The 16,467-nt window shown below is 42.8% G+C and overlaps 1 protein-coding gene and 1 long non-coding RNA gene across 2 annotated transcripts in view; both read left to right on the top strand.

Annotated features, from left to right (window-relative positions):
• LOC122405875 (A-kinase anchor protein 200-like) overlaps nt 1-16,385 on the top strand; it is a 58,236-nt gene extending 41,851 nt beyond the window's left edge. Inside the window, exons 5-8 of the mRNA XM_043410930.1 lie at nt 8,806-10,824; nt 12,734-12,907; nt 13,215-13,295; nt 13,412-16,385. Coding sequence (XP_043266865.1) covers nt 8,806-10,824; nt 12,734-12,907; nt 13,215-13,295; nt 13,412-13,456 — 2,319 coding nt within the window. The 3' untranslated portion in view covers nt 13,457-16,385. The remainder of the gene's footprint in view (nt 1-8,805; nt 10,825-12,733; nt 12,908-13,214; nt 13,296-13,411) is intronic.
• On the top strand, nt 4,541-5,245 carry LOC122405876 (uncharacterized). Its single transcript, XR_006259842.1, has 3 exons — nt 4,541-4,656; nt 4,819-4,915; nt 4,997-5,245. It is a non-coding gene; the product is annotated as an uncharacterized lncRNA (long non-coding RNA).
• Nucleotides 16,386-16,467: the final 82 nt, after the last annotated feature.

Consider the following 16,467-nt stretch of genomic DNA (forward strand, 5'->3'; position numbering starts at 1 on the left):
ACTGATTACGTTCAACTTTGTCAAGCGTGGCCTTTCGTAATGTGCTATCGAATCATGACGACGCTGAAGTTCGAGTCCAACGAAATTAACGAAAACAACATTTGTAATTGACCAATTCTTTATTTCACGAATCATTAGTATAGACTGAAAAACTACGAATTGCAAATTAGAAAGGTACCAAAATTGTAGAATTACTGGAATTATTGGAGAGTTTTTTCATATCATTTCGCTGGACTCGAGCGTTGCAAATTTCAGAACATTATTTATGATGAAAAAATTAAGATTACACTTTTTTTTTTTTACAAATATTCTGCTATATACGAATGAACAAAATGACATGCCAATTTTACCCCCACCACCGCGAATCGTTTTATTCAGAGAAAAGATAGTCTCGGCGAGCTCGGGCCAGCAGACGACAGGGCTGTCAATGTACTTGTCCCGAGACTCTACCGAGTCTCTTGATGAACGGGCTAATTCTTTTTAAAAAATGCGAATAAACTAGTACGACGCACGTGTACATCCTTAATGACCAATGGCATGGCAGAAACAGGCTGAAAATCACTCACTATCGAGCATTTAACTCCGGACACCCTGTAGAGTTTCGGAGTACACGTGTTTGGTCACTGTTACATTTATTTGATGCAGCACAGCCATGATTTATTCGTTGAAAAGGCTTTTTACCTTTCCCCTCTCTCTTTCTCTCTCTCCAACATTTTCTATCAACTCGACGTACACTCGCGAGTTGCTAATTAACAATGATAATCCAGCGAAAACATTTGCCCCGTAAATGTTTTGTCCCGGGATTCCTCCCTCCTCCATTATCCGGCAAAGCCTCCAGGCATGAAGAATCACTCCGTGAAACGGAATACTTTATAATACACTCGATGAAAACTAAACAACGGTGTGTTTACGTACCCGTGCGATATACCGCTGACGAATACGTGTCCGAATTATAAATGCTATTCGACAATTATATCAACAATGGTGGATTGTCCAATTACTCAAACTGAACCAACGCCTCTTCACAACAAACGGACGTCACGATTATTCGAAATTGCGATACCGTTTTGAAAAAAAAAAAACAAAAAAAAAATTATCGTCTCGAAGACCGTTTCATTTTGCTCTTGTTCCATCATTTCATGGCGAGAGAAAGGAGACTTAATGGAAAACCACTTTTCGATCGAATCCAATTTTGATTGATCTTCTTTCTCAGCGATCTTTAAAAAAATGACTCTTTTGCACTTACTGACAAGTAGAAATCCCGCAGGAATTCCCGAGGTGATAAAAAATTTACTGTCCGACAGTATTTCACCGTTTTGAACTCGTTTCTTCGTTAACTTCGTTATAATGACCGCTATAATTGAGCCGTTTCGCGATGGGTTTAAAAAAACCGGTCGTTGACTTTCAAGTCACTGCGCAGCAACCGGAGCTGTTCGAGTTATTCGGCAAAAAAGGGGTGAAAAAATCGTGCACCTCGGAATACACTCCTTAAGAATATCGCAACTCATCTCGTACATCCAATTCGATTTTCAGGGGCGAACCTATATTTTTACACAATTATAAAGTAATTATCGATTTCGATTAAGCAAATCTTCTCGGAGCGTTCGGCTCCGTACAGCTTCTTGATTGATAAAGTTTCTCCGATGGTAAGCTCCTTTTCCTACCTTCTCTTCTTCGAATAATTCGATTTCCTACTATATTGCCTCGGTCGTATCAGCCGTTACGGCTATTCGAGCGTGTTGGATGCTGCCATCCCTGCGGTGGAACTTGGAACTCGCCAAAGTATTTTCAGCAGCGTATACATCTAAGCGTGAAGATAGAATAGTACTTTAACCATTAGACAAGCGCTCTTTTTCAACTTTTCGTTGCTGGAGATAGTTCAATGGTATCCAAAGATAGTACGAGTCAACAATATCAATACACGACGCTGAAGTTTGCAACGTTAGAGTTCAACGAAGTGAACAACGAAAAAAAGATTTGTAACTCACCAATTATTTATTTCACGAATCATTGGTGTAGGTTGAAAAACTACAAATGTCAAATTCGACAGGCAACGATGTTGAAGATTTACTGGAATTGTTTGAGAGCTTTTTCTTAGATCGTTTCGTTGGACTCCAACGTTGCAAACTTCAGTGTCACATCAATTCGAAAACCAGCTGAATTATGAATGAGTCAGAAGCATCGAACGAAGTGTTCCGAAAAATCTCTCGACTCGACGACGTAAACATGCGACAGACGACGTGTACATGCGCGTGGTACTGGTCAGTTGACAGTCTTTTTATATTGTTTTAAAAAAGAATTAGCCCGGTCATTCATCCATAGCAGAATATCAGTAAAAAAAAGTGTTATCTTAATTTCATAAATAATGTTCGAGTTGAGTTCATTGCAGAATATATTTCATTCCGAGTCTTTCACATGATTCGTGACACTGAAGTTTCCAACGTTGGAGTCCAACGAAATGATATGAAAAAACTCTTCAACAATTCAGTAATTCTCCAATTCTGTTACCTTCGTAATTTGCAATTCGTAGTTTTTCAACCTACACCAATGATTTCGTGAAATAAAAAATGAGTGAATTACTACAAAGTATTCATCGTCAAATTCGTTCGACTCCGCCGTTGCAAGCTTCAGCATCGTTGGTATGGGGAAACGAAACGTTGCACCGCGTTCCACCAAGTGCATATGCGCTGCGGAAATGCGCGAAACCTACGAGCGACGTGTCCGCGTTTCCTGCATGCGCACACATCAACCTACGACAAAAAAGACACCTCGTTACGAGATCGAGTGGGGACGAACGTTGATACTCAATCTATGAATCCGGAAGATCAAATTATAGTTTTTATCAATAAAAAAATATGTTGGGGAATGTCACGTCGCTTGGATACGTCGACTGTTGCTGCGCCTCATCGATTTGCCGAGTTTTATTCATCTTTTGTCGTTTCAACCAGCACTGTCTGCTCTACCCACGATGCCGAATCCGCGACCCTGACGAAACGAGCTTCCGTTCGGAATACTTGCAATCGATTACCAAATTGAACAAGTACCGATGAAGCTACACCGTTTTTCCAATCCATTTCCGTTTTACTACGACCGTGGACTTGTACGTGAATCTCGGTTGTGAATCACCATCTCCGCATGCTCGAGGCTCCCTCGGATGTACAGTCATCGATACACGGGTAACGCGAGGCGCGGTACGCGTGTGTCGTCGAGTCTTCGACGGTCTCCGGACTGCGTAGAAGTGTCGTATTCTCGATCTCCTCGGTGGCCAAGAATAGAAACTTACGAGCCAAGAGTGTACATGGAAGCACTCTCCGGCGGCTGGCAAGCGCGGTCTGCGTCTTCTTTTTCCTCCCTTTTTCATTCTTCCTCCGCATCAGCGAAGGAGAGAAAGGTGGAGAGAGAAACGTTGTGGAAGAAGTTTCCTGCAGCTGGCGACTGTTCGACGAGAACTTGACCCCTGACACGCGCAGCTTGAAAAAAGCTCTGTTTCTGTATCGCATTCGTTACTCGAGTTCGTTACGCTCGCTCGATTAAAAACCTGCGTCCATCTTGACTTCTGGACGGTTCGCATTCGCTCGGACGATTGAACCGGAGACGAGTCGTGTCCTTCTTTCAGAGCTATGTCTCTCGCGTGGGAGGGAAACTTGAAATCACAGAAACAACCTTCTCCCTCTCACCCTCAACGAGACTCATGCCGAGCCGGACGACTGTCAGCTCGCCTCAACCCCCTCTTCTCTACACTTTTTACGAACCTCGTGATTTTTTTCGAAGCGAGTTTCGCTGCTCTCGCTTCTAACCCCTCCTCAGACTCGTTAGATCGTTGTACATTTAGCGATACTTAGGACTCCTGCTGTTTCTTCAAAACATGTGGCATTTATCTTTATCTCGACTCCTCCGGTTATCCGCGCCTCTTCTTTCTCCCATTCGTGTTCGCCTTTCTTCTTCTGCTTCTTCGCCTTCTTCTTCTTCTTCTTCTTCTATTACGTGTGGGACGAACCTCCTGGGCTCTCTCTGGTAGTCTCTCTATATAAACGAGCACCGAGTGTCGGTTGGCTCCGAGTCGGCGTCGGTCAGCCCGTTCGTAACGTAATCTGTATTTGCCTATCTCTCTCTCTCTCTTTCCCTCGCTATTTTGTTTCCCCCGTTAGGTACGTGCGCGAATTTGTTTAAAAGAAAAGAGAAAGATAGGCCGAACCGATAGGAAATATTAAGTGCACGGAAGTATTGTATTGCATTGGAACAAAAGAGTGCCTCGAGCTCTCCGCGCGGGTGCTTCTTTTTTCACATCGACGATATACCCATAAGTCCGGACTCGTTTTTCCTTGTCATTCAATTACGCCGCGCTATAAATTTCGCTCGTTCTTTTCACCCGAGTGTTTAGAATACCTAAGGAAATCGATCGCGTTTTTCAGGGCATTCGTGTCTCTCCTGAATCTACAATATTTTGTGCTTCTGTTTAAAATTTGGAAAAAATCAAATACCCTCATGGAATCCGTGATGAAAGTAGGACGCACTCTTGGCGATGGAGTTTATCGCGCGGCAGGTGCAGTTGCCAGAGGAGCTCGGAGGATTTTGTCGGCGATACCCCTTTTGGGCATCGCCCCTCCCGAGTTCTACGACGACCCAAAGAACGTCGATGACGATTATATCGTCGAGGTAGGGATGTTAATATTTCATGTTTTTCACCAAATAACATCTCCCACCACCTGTATTTACGGATTGTTTTTTCCCCCCCATTTTTATTCAATTAACGTCCCTTCTCATATTTTATAATAATTATTATCATTTCGTAATATTCCGTGACTGCTATTAGAACAGGTTCACTACCTACACATAATGAGAAACGTATAAAACGGATCAGTTGAACTCATCGGGTGGGCAGGTTACTTCCGCTCAGACGACACATCCGGCCTCGGTGCGTTTCGGCTTTTTATTATTCACTTTTGTCATACATTTTTTTGCGTTCACTCGACTGAGTTCAAAGACCTTCTTGCAGCTGGAGCCGCCCGGTGCAATTGAGTTGCGGAACTCGACCTCTGCGGGCTCCGGACTTGAGAAAAATGCTGAAAAATATATTGAAGAAAAACGAATTTCGAGTTCTTTTGTTGGAGCTACGAAAGCTTTGAATTTCTTTGAAAATTTTTCTGTACACGCGCGTTTCTTTTTGTTCTCATGGACCAGAATAAATTTGTTCTCCCAATTCGTTTGCATCGAATTATACGAACGACGTTTACAATGTTTCTTATTTTCTTGTTCTTCATTCGTTCTATTAGGTTTTCGATTAACCTCTATTGCGCCCGACTGTGAAGAGTCCGAAGTAAGACGAGACACTCGTCCAGGATCGAAATGCACGGGCGTTCTTTCGTCTGCTAAAACTTCCTGTTCGAAATTACTTTCCCTCTGTCCCCTTCTCGCACCCCGTGCTCCGCGGCTCTGCTCTTTTCCGCGCGTAAAAATAGCCGAGGCGCTCGGAGAAATTCGTCAGCGCGACAAGTACATCGAATTCGCAGCCTTAATGTCGTTCCAAAGCTTTCTTCGCTAGATGCGATTAAGATTTTTATATCATCTACGGCCACTTGGCAACGGGTCTTTCGGCGGAGAGCTCGCGCAGCCGGAAGATTTCAGTGCTCCCCGAATACGCTGAAAATGCAAAGGAAAAACTCGCTTTTTTGTTATTCTCTTGAGGCGAAAGCACAGCAAAAAATGTGCAATTTCTAAGATGGAGCTGGCGCTTTTTCTCTTCGGTGCATTGCCATGCTCCGACGAGAATTTTAAAATATATTCAAAGCCCACGAAGACTCATCTTCTTCTCGTATATCCACGCTTGTTCTTTTCCCGCGTTACCGTCATCCATCAAGCACAGAAGCTCGTACAATCTCCATTCTTCGAGGTTGATAAAGCCCCTGACGTTAATTGCTTTTGCCTAACTCGCATTCACCGGCTCAGTAAAAAACTGTAGCTCCAAAGTTAAGTCTCGATTATGAATAGAGCCGAGACAATTTCAGGGGAGATAAATGAATTTGCAATGTCACGATTATGCTCTTAATCTTGGTTTCTTCTCTAGTTCTCTTTCGTAATTATCTGCGAGCCTTCGTGCTTCGAATAGTTACGCTGGCTTTTTTCTTCTCTAATATCGTCAACGTCGTTTAAATGCACCGTGTTCGTTGACAATCGACATTGATCATCGCTCACGTTTCTTCATTCGGATGATCGATCTTCTAGAAACGGTGTTTCATTATTATCATAGTTGGACGATGCACGTGCAAGCACAATTTTATATTGACGCTTTACCCCATGCGTCGTTCGTTATAAAATCTCCCATTCATTCGCTTCAAACGAGGAGTTCAAATGGCACGGAAATGTCATTCTTGCGATGCCTTCGCCCCGGAGTTTGTCTCATTCGAAAAATGCATTTTTCAATTATGAAAAAAATGTGAGAAAGCTTGAGAGTATTTGCCGGCGCTACCGCCGAAATGGTCCACCGCGAGAGCGTTGACTGAAAGGAAAGAATTGCAAGTACTCAACGAACAGGCTAAAAGAGCTTCGTTGCATTTTTTGCAGCAACGTGCTCATTAAGCCTCGACACAGTTTGAAGCTCGTAGCATACCACGTAGCTCTATCCACGCTTTCTTGCTCTCGGGAATATGCAAGCACAGAAATACACGGGAATATTGCACAGTCGATTTTGTATACGTATATATATTTATAGACCGGCAAGAAGACCGTTTGTAGAGAGGAAAATGCACGCACTTGAGCCACGAAAAGCGAGAATAATCAGGACGCTCTACTTTCGTTCGCTTCTATAATCCAGGGCAAAAGCCCTGGAGGCGAAAGTCGAGCAAAGCTTCAGACGTGAAGCCACCACACGAATAAAGTCTCGTCCCTGGGTTCGTCGACTGCGAAAGCGTGTGCGCTCAAGAAAATGGAAAAACACAAAATGATCTCGAGCTCTGCGACAGCCTCCGTCTTTTTTCGCTTCGGTTAAGTTGAATCTCGACCTGATCCATTGCCTCCTTAACTCGTCGTCGCGGCGTCGTCCATTCATCGGCATTTGGTAGTTCGTTTTTTCGCTGAAAGTTGCGACTCGATTGAAACGATACGGTGGAGCTAACAACGGCCAGTTCCAGCGGTAGCTCTCCGTCATCTACTTGGCCGTCAAGATTTTCTTACAGCGTGTACAAACGTACCCACACACGCTGGCTCTTGGCCAATATGCACCCGACTTTTTTCATCCTCTTTTTCCTCTGGTTCAACGCCAACGGCGCAATGAGCTTTCCTCGCGTTAGATATTTCGGGTGGACTTTCATTCCCCATCCAAGACACAAGTATGACCTCGCTCTCTATCAAATTTATTTACATATATACAGTAGTTCGGGGAAAAAATAACATTCCATTTCGAAATGAGCGGTTCGAGTTTCGTTAAAGTCATTTGGCTAATTGAATTCTTTCATTACAGTGATGAAAGCAACCTCGCTGGCCCATTGAGCTCCGTTTCATCAATCTATCATGATTTCGTTTTCATTTTTCTTCGGGGAGTCGCATCGAATTTCAATTTTTCAAGTGCACTTATTGAAATCAAGTAAAATACTTGTTAAATATACCCTCAATACTTTCGAGAGGTTTCGAGAGAAGACTAAGAAAAGTTGGAAAAAGAAGAAAAATATTGAAGATGAGACATTTTGGAGAGACAGTCAGCAAATTTCTTATCCGGAAAAATAGGAAGAATCGTCTCAAATAAAAGGAGGTCAGAGTCATAAAATAAGGCGAGGGGGAAGGCCCTATTTACGTGTAAATATCTACAAGGCGATAAAACGTATGGAACATTTATAATGTGAAATAAAACATGTCGTATGTCTCATCTCGAGAGATAATTCGCAAAATGACACAGTGACACGGTTGTCCAATCCCGAAGGGTTCTCTTTCCCGTTTTTTTCCCCCGTGATATTGAACGCTCGGAGATTTCAATCGAAAGTCTGCAGAAAAGCTCCCAAGTCTCCCTCCCCCCTGTGCTCTGTTTTGATAGACTCGACACGAGCTCGCCAAGTACGGGCACCAAGAGCCTACCCAGCGTCACCCCTGCGCGTTTCGTTCGCCCCTTTTTTCTTGCCTATTTGAGAGGGGCGATGCTGACGGAGGGAAAGAGAGATGGTGGATGAAAAAGCCTCTCCCTTGCTTACGATACACGCGCTCGACGAGGGTCGTTCGAGCGTCGACGAACAACCCCGAGAGCTCGGTACAAACCGTCGTCAACGTGTTTCAAACAAAAAATAATATCATACTTGACTGAAGCAACGTTCCACACTTAGTTGACAACGAGGTCCGCGCTAATATACGAAACGCGGAAGCAAACGATGTTCTATACGGTTTGCACGCTACGCGTTTAACACTTCTTGCCTTATTCTCGCCCCCCGTCCAGTTTCTTCTTGTTACAAATGCGACACGAGAAGCATTTCTCGTGTACGAACCGGGGAAGAAAAAAGAAGAAGGGAAGGAGGGGGGGGGGCAGCAGTGAGAGTGCGATGACAAATTAACGAGCCAAGTTTTTACCTTTTCGTTCCTGCGCAACCTTCGAAACGGTGGCTACACGCTTCCAATGTGCACGGGATTCTATAATGGCTTTGGAAAAAGCGAGTGTTATTCGAAAAAGAAATAATTTTTCACGAGTCATATAGTTTCGTTTGAGACACGAGTTGTTACATTTAAACCCAAAGGAGGATGAATGTTTGAGTAATTTGGATGGGAATTTTGAGAAGATACGTTGTTGTACGGTTAGTAAAATAATTTGTATTTTATTGAATGACTCAGGGTGGCGAGGAAGCCGAGGGTGCGGAAGGAGGCGCAGCGGCGGTGAGCAGTCCCCCAGCCGAGGAGAAGTCGACAGTGAGTAGCCCAACGGAGAAGGAAAAGAGCGAGGAGGCGGTCGAAGCAACGTCCGAGCCTGCCAAACCAGAAGAGAAGAAAAGCCCGAGCAAAGCTGCTGCTGCTGCTGCTGCTGCATCCGTAGCATCAAGTCCGGTCGAAGAGAAGAAAGACGATAACACGACTCCCGCACCCACTCCCGTTCCCACCGAGGCTAACAAAACCGAGGATAACCAGAAAGAGGTCGAGCCCGCGAAAGCTGATAAAACAGTCGAGGTCAGTCAAGTCAAGGCGGTTATAGATGCCCCGGTAGAGGTCAACTCCCTGTCCAAGCAAAAAGCTAATACAGCTACTACCGCGCCGTCTATCATTGAGAGGAAAACCAGTGAGGATATCCCGTCCCAATTCCCGTCAAGTCCACCGCCAACGCCGATTGATCCGTCGCCGTTGCAGCGAGCCCAGCAAGCTGCTGCGAACGCCACGGCACTTGCCGAGGCGCTCAAGCTTCCTGCTGAGGCTGCTAACAAAGCTAACATTGCATACGCTTCAGGTCAAAACGTACCGGGCGGCGATACAACCTCATTCCCACCCCAAATCACTTGCCAAACGAGCGAGCTTCGTCCCTCGACAGCTCAAACAATCCAATCTACAGAAACTCCCGATTTATCCACCGTGTCAGTGTCCCACGAGCAAACAGGCAGCGCGTCCCCCGAAACGAACATCGTCACTTCTGACAGCGACACGCACACGCCGGTCGTTGTTCCGACCGAGGCCATCACCGAAGAGCCTAACTCTTCCTCCTCTTTGATAACCGATACTATTGCCGATTCTGCTGTGGCGGACGAGCTCCTCGTAACCGAGCCCCACCAGGTACAAATACCATCGGCCACGATTGACGACAACAGCGTTCAGCCGCCAGAGGAGAGTGATCTCGTCATCCATACCGAGGAAGGTCCCATTCCAGTCTCGGACAGCGTTGTCGTCGAGGCAAAACCAGCCCTCGTTGTACCCGAAACTCCCCTCGAGGACGATGAGAAAACCGTTCAAGTTATACTCGAGGCTAATGTGGAACGCGACAGTTGCAAATTGCCGACAGAAATGGTGGAATCGAACGAAGGATTGCTCGTCGTTACCGACGAAATGATCGAGGCCTGTCCCGAGGTCGGAGAGGCTCTCAGCGAACCAATCGTCACCCTCGTCGAAGAGGAGGAACATCAACCAAACGACGAGATTACCGAGGAGACAGCGGACATACCGCCGCCGTTGCCTGATTCACCGATACCCCTGCCAAAAACCACCACTCAATTGTTGAACTTTATGTCAACTCAGATCGAAGACTCTGACGTTATTACCGAAATTGTCGAGAACCCCTCCGAAACGAGGAAGGAGAACATTGATAAAGCGACGATAGAACTTATCGAAATCGAAGAGCTTACGGACGATCAAGATGATAAAGCATCATCGCCGTCGTCCCCGCGCCTCGAGGAAGCGTCACAAACGAGATTCGATCTACTCTCACAGGCAATAGAGGACGATACAGATATACCGAGTCCCCAGTCACCCGAGATCCCCCAACAATCGTCCCCTCTCCACATTTCATCCGAAACTAAAGTTAGTTCATTGGAAAATCCGACAGACGATTCCTTCAACCCGGAAAACTCTTCGTTCGTTCCCGCTTCGTCACCCATTCCTCAGACCCCGCTAACACCGCCGCGAACTCCCAGCAGCGTTACCAATGTCGATCCGGCGAATCTCTGCGAAACCTCAACCGGTGAATCGACCTCGTTGCTTGAGCTTACCGACGATCAAAGTAATCGCGAATTCAAGATGGAATCGTTGGAACAGAGTCTCAATTCTTACAATGATTCGGAGCTCGAATTGAAGGAGAGATTAGCCGAGTCGATGGAGGAAAATCAGATGGTCAATGGCCAATTAACGAACGACAGCATCGAGGAGAACGACCAGGTGACTAACGTGCAAAATCCTGGCATGAATCACTAAAAAAAAAAAGCAAAAAAAATGCGGTCAATTAAAGTGTTTTCCTACTTCAAGGAGTATCGAGTTCCCTAAGTTTCTCGTCGTTGGTTCTGCTAAATTTGAAACGAATCATGTAACGTGAATCTTCTGTCTATTTGGTGTAGTCTGAAGTACGCACAACTTTCTTTCTCTGTCTCTCTGTTTTTCTTCTTTCTCTTCCAGTCTATATCTTCTACTTTGTTCGAGCTCCTGGTTTCTCTCATACAAAAACCCATTATTATCCGGATACATTTGTACACATAGATCGCTCCTGAGATCCGAGATATGTCTTGTTGTTCCTCTTCTCCAGTGACGTCGACGAGTTCTATCCATCTATATCCATCCATCCTTGGTGCCGATGAAATCCGACGAATGAACCGAATGTCAAAGGGTGTAAATAAATAGAAACGAAAAAACAAAAAAAAACATAAATAAAGAAAAAGAGTCGCGAAGGAAGATAAAGCGTGCTCGTACGTTGGGGTTCAGACGGGATATTTTGACGTGCATGGAACTCAATGGAAAAACATTTTGCTCTTGCTCGTTGCCAGCCTCGATAAATTACGATGCCATAAAAATATTCTGGCAAAATTATTCCTCCTTGATACAATCGAACCCTACACGGCGCTCCCGCTTATCCACCTAGTGCACAACGAAAATATCCTTCCGGTCCTTATTCTCCTTGGGGTTAAGTCCCTACTGCGGTTCCAACTATTTGCTATTCTTACTGTCGTGGCATAACCTTCGCTGCGAGGAAAACTCGCATTGCTCATCCTTCTTGTCCATCCTACATTTATTAACAACTAAAGAACAAAAATGTCTGTTGCTCGAAAAAAATCCTCATGTCCACTACCAATTACCCTGTGTTGTTTGCCTCTTGGTTTTCGCTATGAAAGAAAAAAAATATCTACATTACATTTACCTGCGTTCTACTTATGTGTATGATTAACACAAAGCATTTAAAAAACACGCAATTAATTGGGAAACGAATGAAGAATGAAACAGTCGTTCATTCGAACATTGTTTCATCGATAAAAGACAATGATGATCAAGTTTTTTTTTCGAGTAAACGCCCCTTGAGCGACTCGTTTAATCATATTAGACATTAGAGATTGTAGTGAAAATACTCATTGATAGACGTAAAATTCGAATATAACAAATCGAGCTTGTAGCTGGTGATGTTAATTTTGTTTTCTGTTTTCTTTGTTTTATGGATTTTTTTCCATTACATTCACCACCACGCAGTTACCATAGTTTGTTGGTTTATTGAGAAATTTCTCGTACGTTTTCATCGTGCTGCGATAATGCATCCGTTGTGTCGTCCGCATATTTTGTATGCAGCATGTTTCGATTGTTTTTTTTTGTCCAAACGGGGAAAAAATGCGATTAACGTACGGGGGTTTTCACTCGCTCTAACGACGCCCATCGTATTACGAATCATTTTGTATCTGGCACGGCTAAACGTCTAAACAATTTCTTATATTTTTCTGTCTGTAAACTCGAATTGAAGGTGCCTTGATCATTGATTTGAAACGAATAATAGTACTCAACATTCCTTCAATGAAATTGCTCAATATTTGAGGACTGCTACTCACAGAATATTGTCAATTTCTATTCTGATCTAAATTTTAAAGAGTATTAGTTGTTTCGAAACTCAAGAAGCTCATCAAATTTAACGATTCTTGCTTGTTCCTCTCACGAGTTGTTGAACAACGAGAAACATGTCATTAGTACAAAATTAGTCGAAATACGAGACGATTTTTTGTCAAGCATGTTGGAATTTGAAATTTGACAATGCAAAAAGCAGACTTCCTAAAGATTGACGTATATTAATTTTTTATTCTGGTCTTGCTCATTGTAGAGCAAACCCGAAATTGAAGCACCAGTAGAGAACAACGTTAATGCTGCTGAAGACATTAGCACGACGGAAGTGAACGACGAAGCTCCGATGAGTCCACCACCAGCGGTACCTGCTGAAGCTCCAGCACCCATTCTTGGGCCGGCCATCACCGAAGATGTTGCTTCGGTCACCAAGGTAAAATTATGTAGTAGCCGATTGATTTTATTCACCAAGTTAAAAATCAAAGAAAAAAATTCAATCCCAAGCGTTCTGAAAAAATTCTGTTTCGCATAATGTCGATGAGTCCAAAGATTTGATGAACCGAAATGATGATCGCCTATCGACCGGAAAAGCTCTCGTTGAGTATTTCCGGTTCTTAAGGAAAACACCCCTATGAAGACTACAGAGCGAGGGGCCATCTGATCTTTTTCTCACGTTTCGTAATTTGACTCGACCTAACGCTTTGTTTTTCAATGCTAATGCAATTTTAATATTGTTTCAGGCTATCGAGGAGATCGACATCAACGAAAAAGCAGTCGCAGCAGCGGTCAACGAAAACATCGAGAGCATCAACAGCACAAATGTAAGTCATTCGGAAAGGAGGAAAAGTTGAACGATTATTTAAAGAATGGATATTATCCGTTGGATTGTGAAGTAAACAATTGGATATTAACGAACATACGTTTTGATGTTTTGCAGGAAATTATTGCCGACATGAATCACCAAAACAACATGAACGAATAAGCGCCGCTCTAACCGAATTGTATTTTGGGAAGAAGAAAGTTCTTTTCTCTCGTTAAAACCAAAAAAGTATATTATATAGATATGTATATTTGGACCATTCCTGCAACTAAACTGAAAATATCGTTCTTTCGTTACGAGCAGCAGCAAAAAAAGAAAGAAAAGGGAATCAGAGGCGGAAGAAGAAAAGAAATGTAGCCAGCGAGAAAGATGTGTCACGGATGAAGATCGTGAAGGGCATAAGGACTTTTATAGTAGGCCTATTAATTATTAGACGACATTCGATGGCAGGGTGGTTGATGGATTGGAGATGGCAACGGATCGAATTATTTAAGAACCGTAAAAAACCGGATACAAACAAAAAAAGCGAAGAAGAAATAATAAAGAAATAAAAGGGGACGGCAATCCGACAACGATTATTAATCGTGAGACCGTTTATCGCGAGGTCGCTCGAGTGGTGATTCATTATTTCGCGAAGCAACGGAAAATTAATACACTACAAAAAAAATATAACATGCAAAGACGTACACACACGTACACACAGCTACACGAAGACGACGAATACACGCGCGCACATATATATGTACACGTCAAACACACACAACATATTTTAAATCTGGGCCGTGCCCAGGCGCGGATTGTGAGTTGATCATTGATCCGCGCGAGAATGTAGAAATTTTAAAGTGTCATTAATTGTTATTAAGATAAGTCTAACGCGAGAACGAGAGAGAAGGGAAAAGAAGAGAGCGAGAGAGAGAGAGAGAAAGACGAGAACAGATTTATCGGTCTGCGATATTTGAATGAATCGAGAGTCGAGTATCGGTTCTTCGTACACTTCGAGGAAAATACTCAAAAGGTTGGCACCCCCCCCCCCCCCCCCCACTCCCCTCCCTCCCTTCCTCCTATTCATAAACCTACACTTACTATAATTGTAAACTGGGATATACGAAAATGGAAGGATGATCGCGGTACGTTGATCGCGAGAAAGGGTAAAAAAGAAGAAAAAAAACGATAATGAAATGAAATAATAGATAGAATTCGTGGGCTGCGTGTATGAAAAAAAAAAGTAGGCAATACGAAAAGCGAGTGGCGCTTTGTGTGTGCTTGAAAATGGTCAAGGTAGAGCTAGTGTGGCGAAAATGAAGAAGGACAATGAATGACTGTCCTCATCGAGCTGATGAAGATGTTAGTAGGAAAAAAAAACAAAAAAGAGCTATACGGACAAAGAGAGCAGTCGTAAGGCAAAAAAAACGGTGAAAAATCCGTGGTGATCGAGCGTAAACTTGACAAATTCAAAGTACAGAGAGATTCCACATCGCGATTCGATTACATTTTGCTCGTATTCATTTCGCAATCCTTTTTTGTGTTTGTACAATTTGATAAAACAACAAAAAAGAATTGAAAAATCACACACGCGCGTACAAAGCGTTTAAAGCTGTAACGAGGAACCGCAGACTTCCCAGAAAACACAGACACGCGCTCGCACGCAATTCACTCAAAGTCGCTCGTAAGAGAATCACAGACAAAAATAATGAGACACATACACACACGCACATACAGATTTAAAAGTTGCGTGCCTAAACACGTACAGATATGTGTGAAACAAAACAGTCTTACTGCCACGACAAACGTTATTTAAAAAATAACAAAAAAAAAAATATTTCAAAACATGGTAAACACGAAAGGAAACAAAATGAAAAAAAAAAAAAAAATAACAAATAACAAATAAAACGATACAGTAAGTCGAGCAATTTAAGTGATATATAATCTAGACATAAAAGAAGCGAGAGAAAGAGAGAGAAAGCGTTTGTGTAAATTCGGCGTTTGTTCGGGAAATCTTCGTACGAAAAGTCTCGAGGAAGCCCATCGTAATATTTATGAATAATCGATTAATATCGCCCAATTGCCAACTACGAGACTCGCACAACCACCATCTACCCACCCAAACAAACGAGAAGCGAACAACAACAAAAAAAACAGACACAACAACCGAACGGTACCTTTTTCAAGTTTTTCATACGATGTTTCTACGTTTATACGGATCTCCAGAATTAAAACGAAGATTAAAAAAAGTAAAAAAAAAAACACGAATAAGTAACTAATAATAATAATTATAATATTAATATTAATAATTGCCTACGAACGATTTTTGTTATTAAGGCCGTAGCATAGAACATAACGCTAAACGATAAACGCATATATGTATATGCTCCCGGATCAGAATATTTCTAAGTGTTAGAGGGAACGAGTCGGAGAAAACAGGTGGTCACTTGCCCGCCTAAAGGCATTGATTTTTCAACGGTATATATGATTAATGATTACGGAGATATAGGAGGTTAAAATTAAAAAGTTGTATAGTAAACCTTATTCGTATAAAATTTAATTAGGTATTGTCCGTAATGATATTTACAACGAAATCGAAAAGAAAGGAATGCTTAAATCGGGGAAGATGAGGGAGAAGAATGCACGAGTGAAAAGGACAAATTGAAGGACCGAGGGCAAGGGGGGGTGGAAAAGGTAAAAAAAGACGAAGAAACTTGCCGTTTTCTCGAAATAAGACTTCACAACGAGAGCGGACTCATTGTTAGAAATTTCTCGGACGCGACCGATCTCTGCACCATCACTATCAAACGTCACTCTGAGACGTTCCCGAGCCAAAGAGAAAGAGACGAAAGAAGAAAAAACAAAAGGATATCTTACTTATTCTTAATCTCGGCAGACACACGAATTATTTTAAATGAGATTTTTCTTCTCTGTTTCATTTCTTTTTTCTTTTTTATTATCGTTTTGTTTGTTTTTTCTTATCTTTTTTGATTCGGGAACTTCTCGGATACGAAAGTACAGTCTTCAGTATCTTCGATCAGCAGTTATAATAGTAACTAAACTATTCTACATTTATCTATAATCTATAATAAACTGTGAAACAAGTGTATCATTCGTGTTGCCGTTATCGTCCGCCCATTTTTATAACGATCGCGCACTCACCATCCATCTCTCCCATTTTAAAATAACAC

The sequence above is a fragment of the Venturia canescens genome, chromosome 2 (genome assembly GCF_019457755.1).
Source record: "Venturia canescens isolate UGA chromosome 2, ASM1945775v1, whole genome shotgun sequence".
In the NCBI taxonomy this organism is placed as follows: Eukaryota; Metazoa; Arthropoda; class Insecta; order Hymenoptera; family Ichneumonidae; genus Venturia; species Venturia canescens.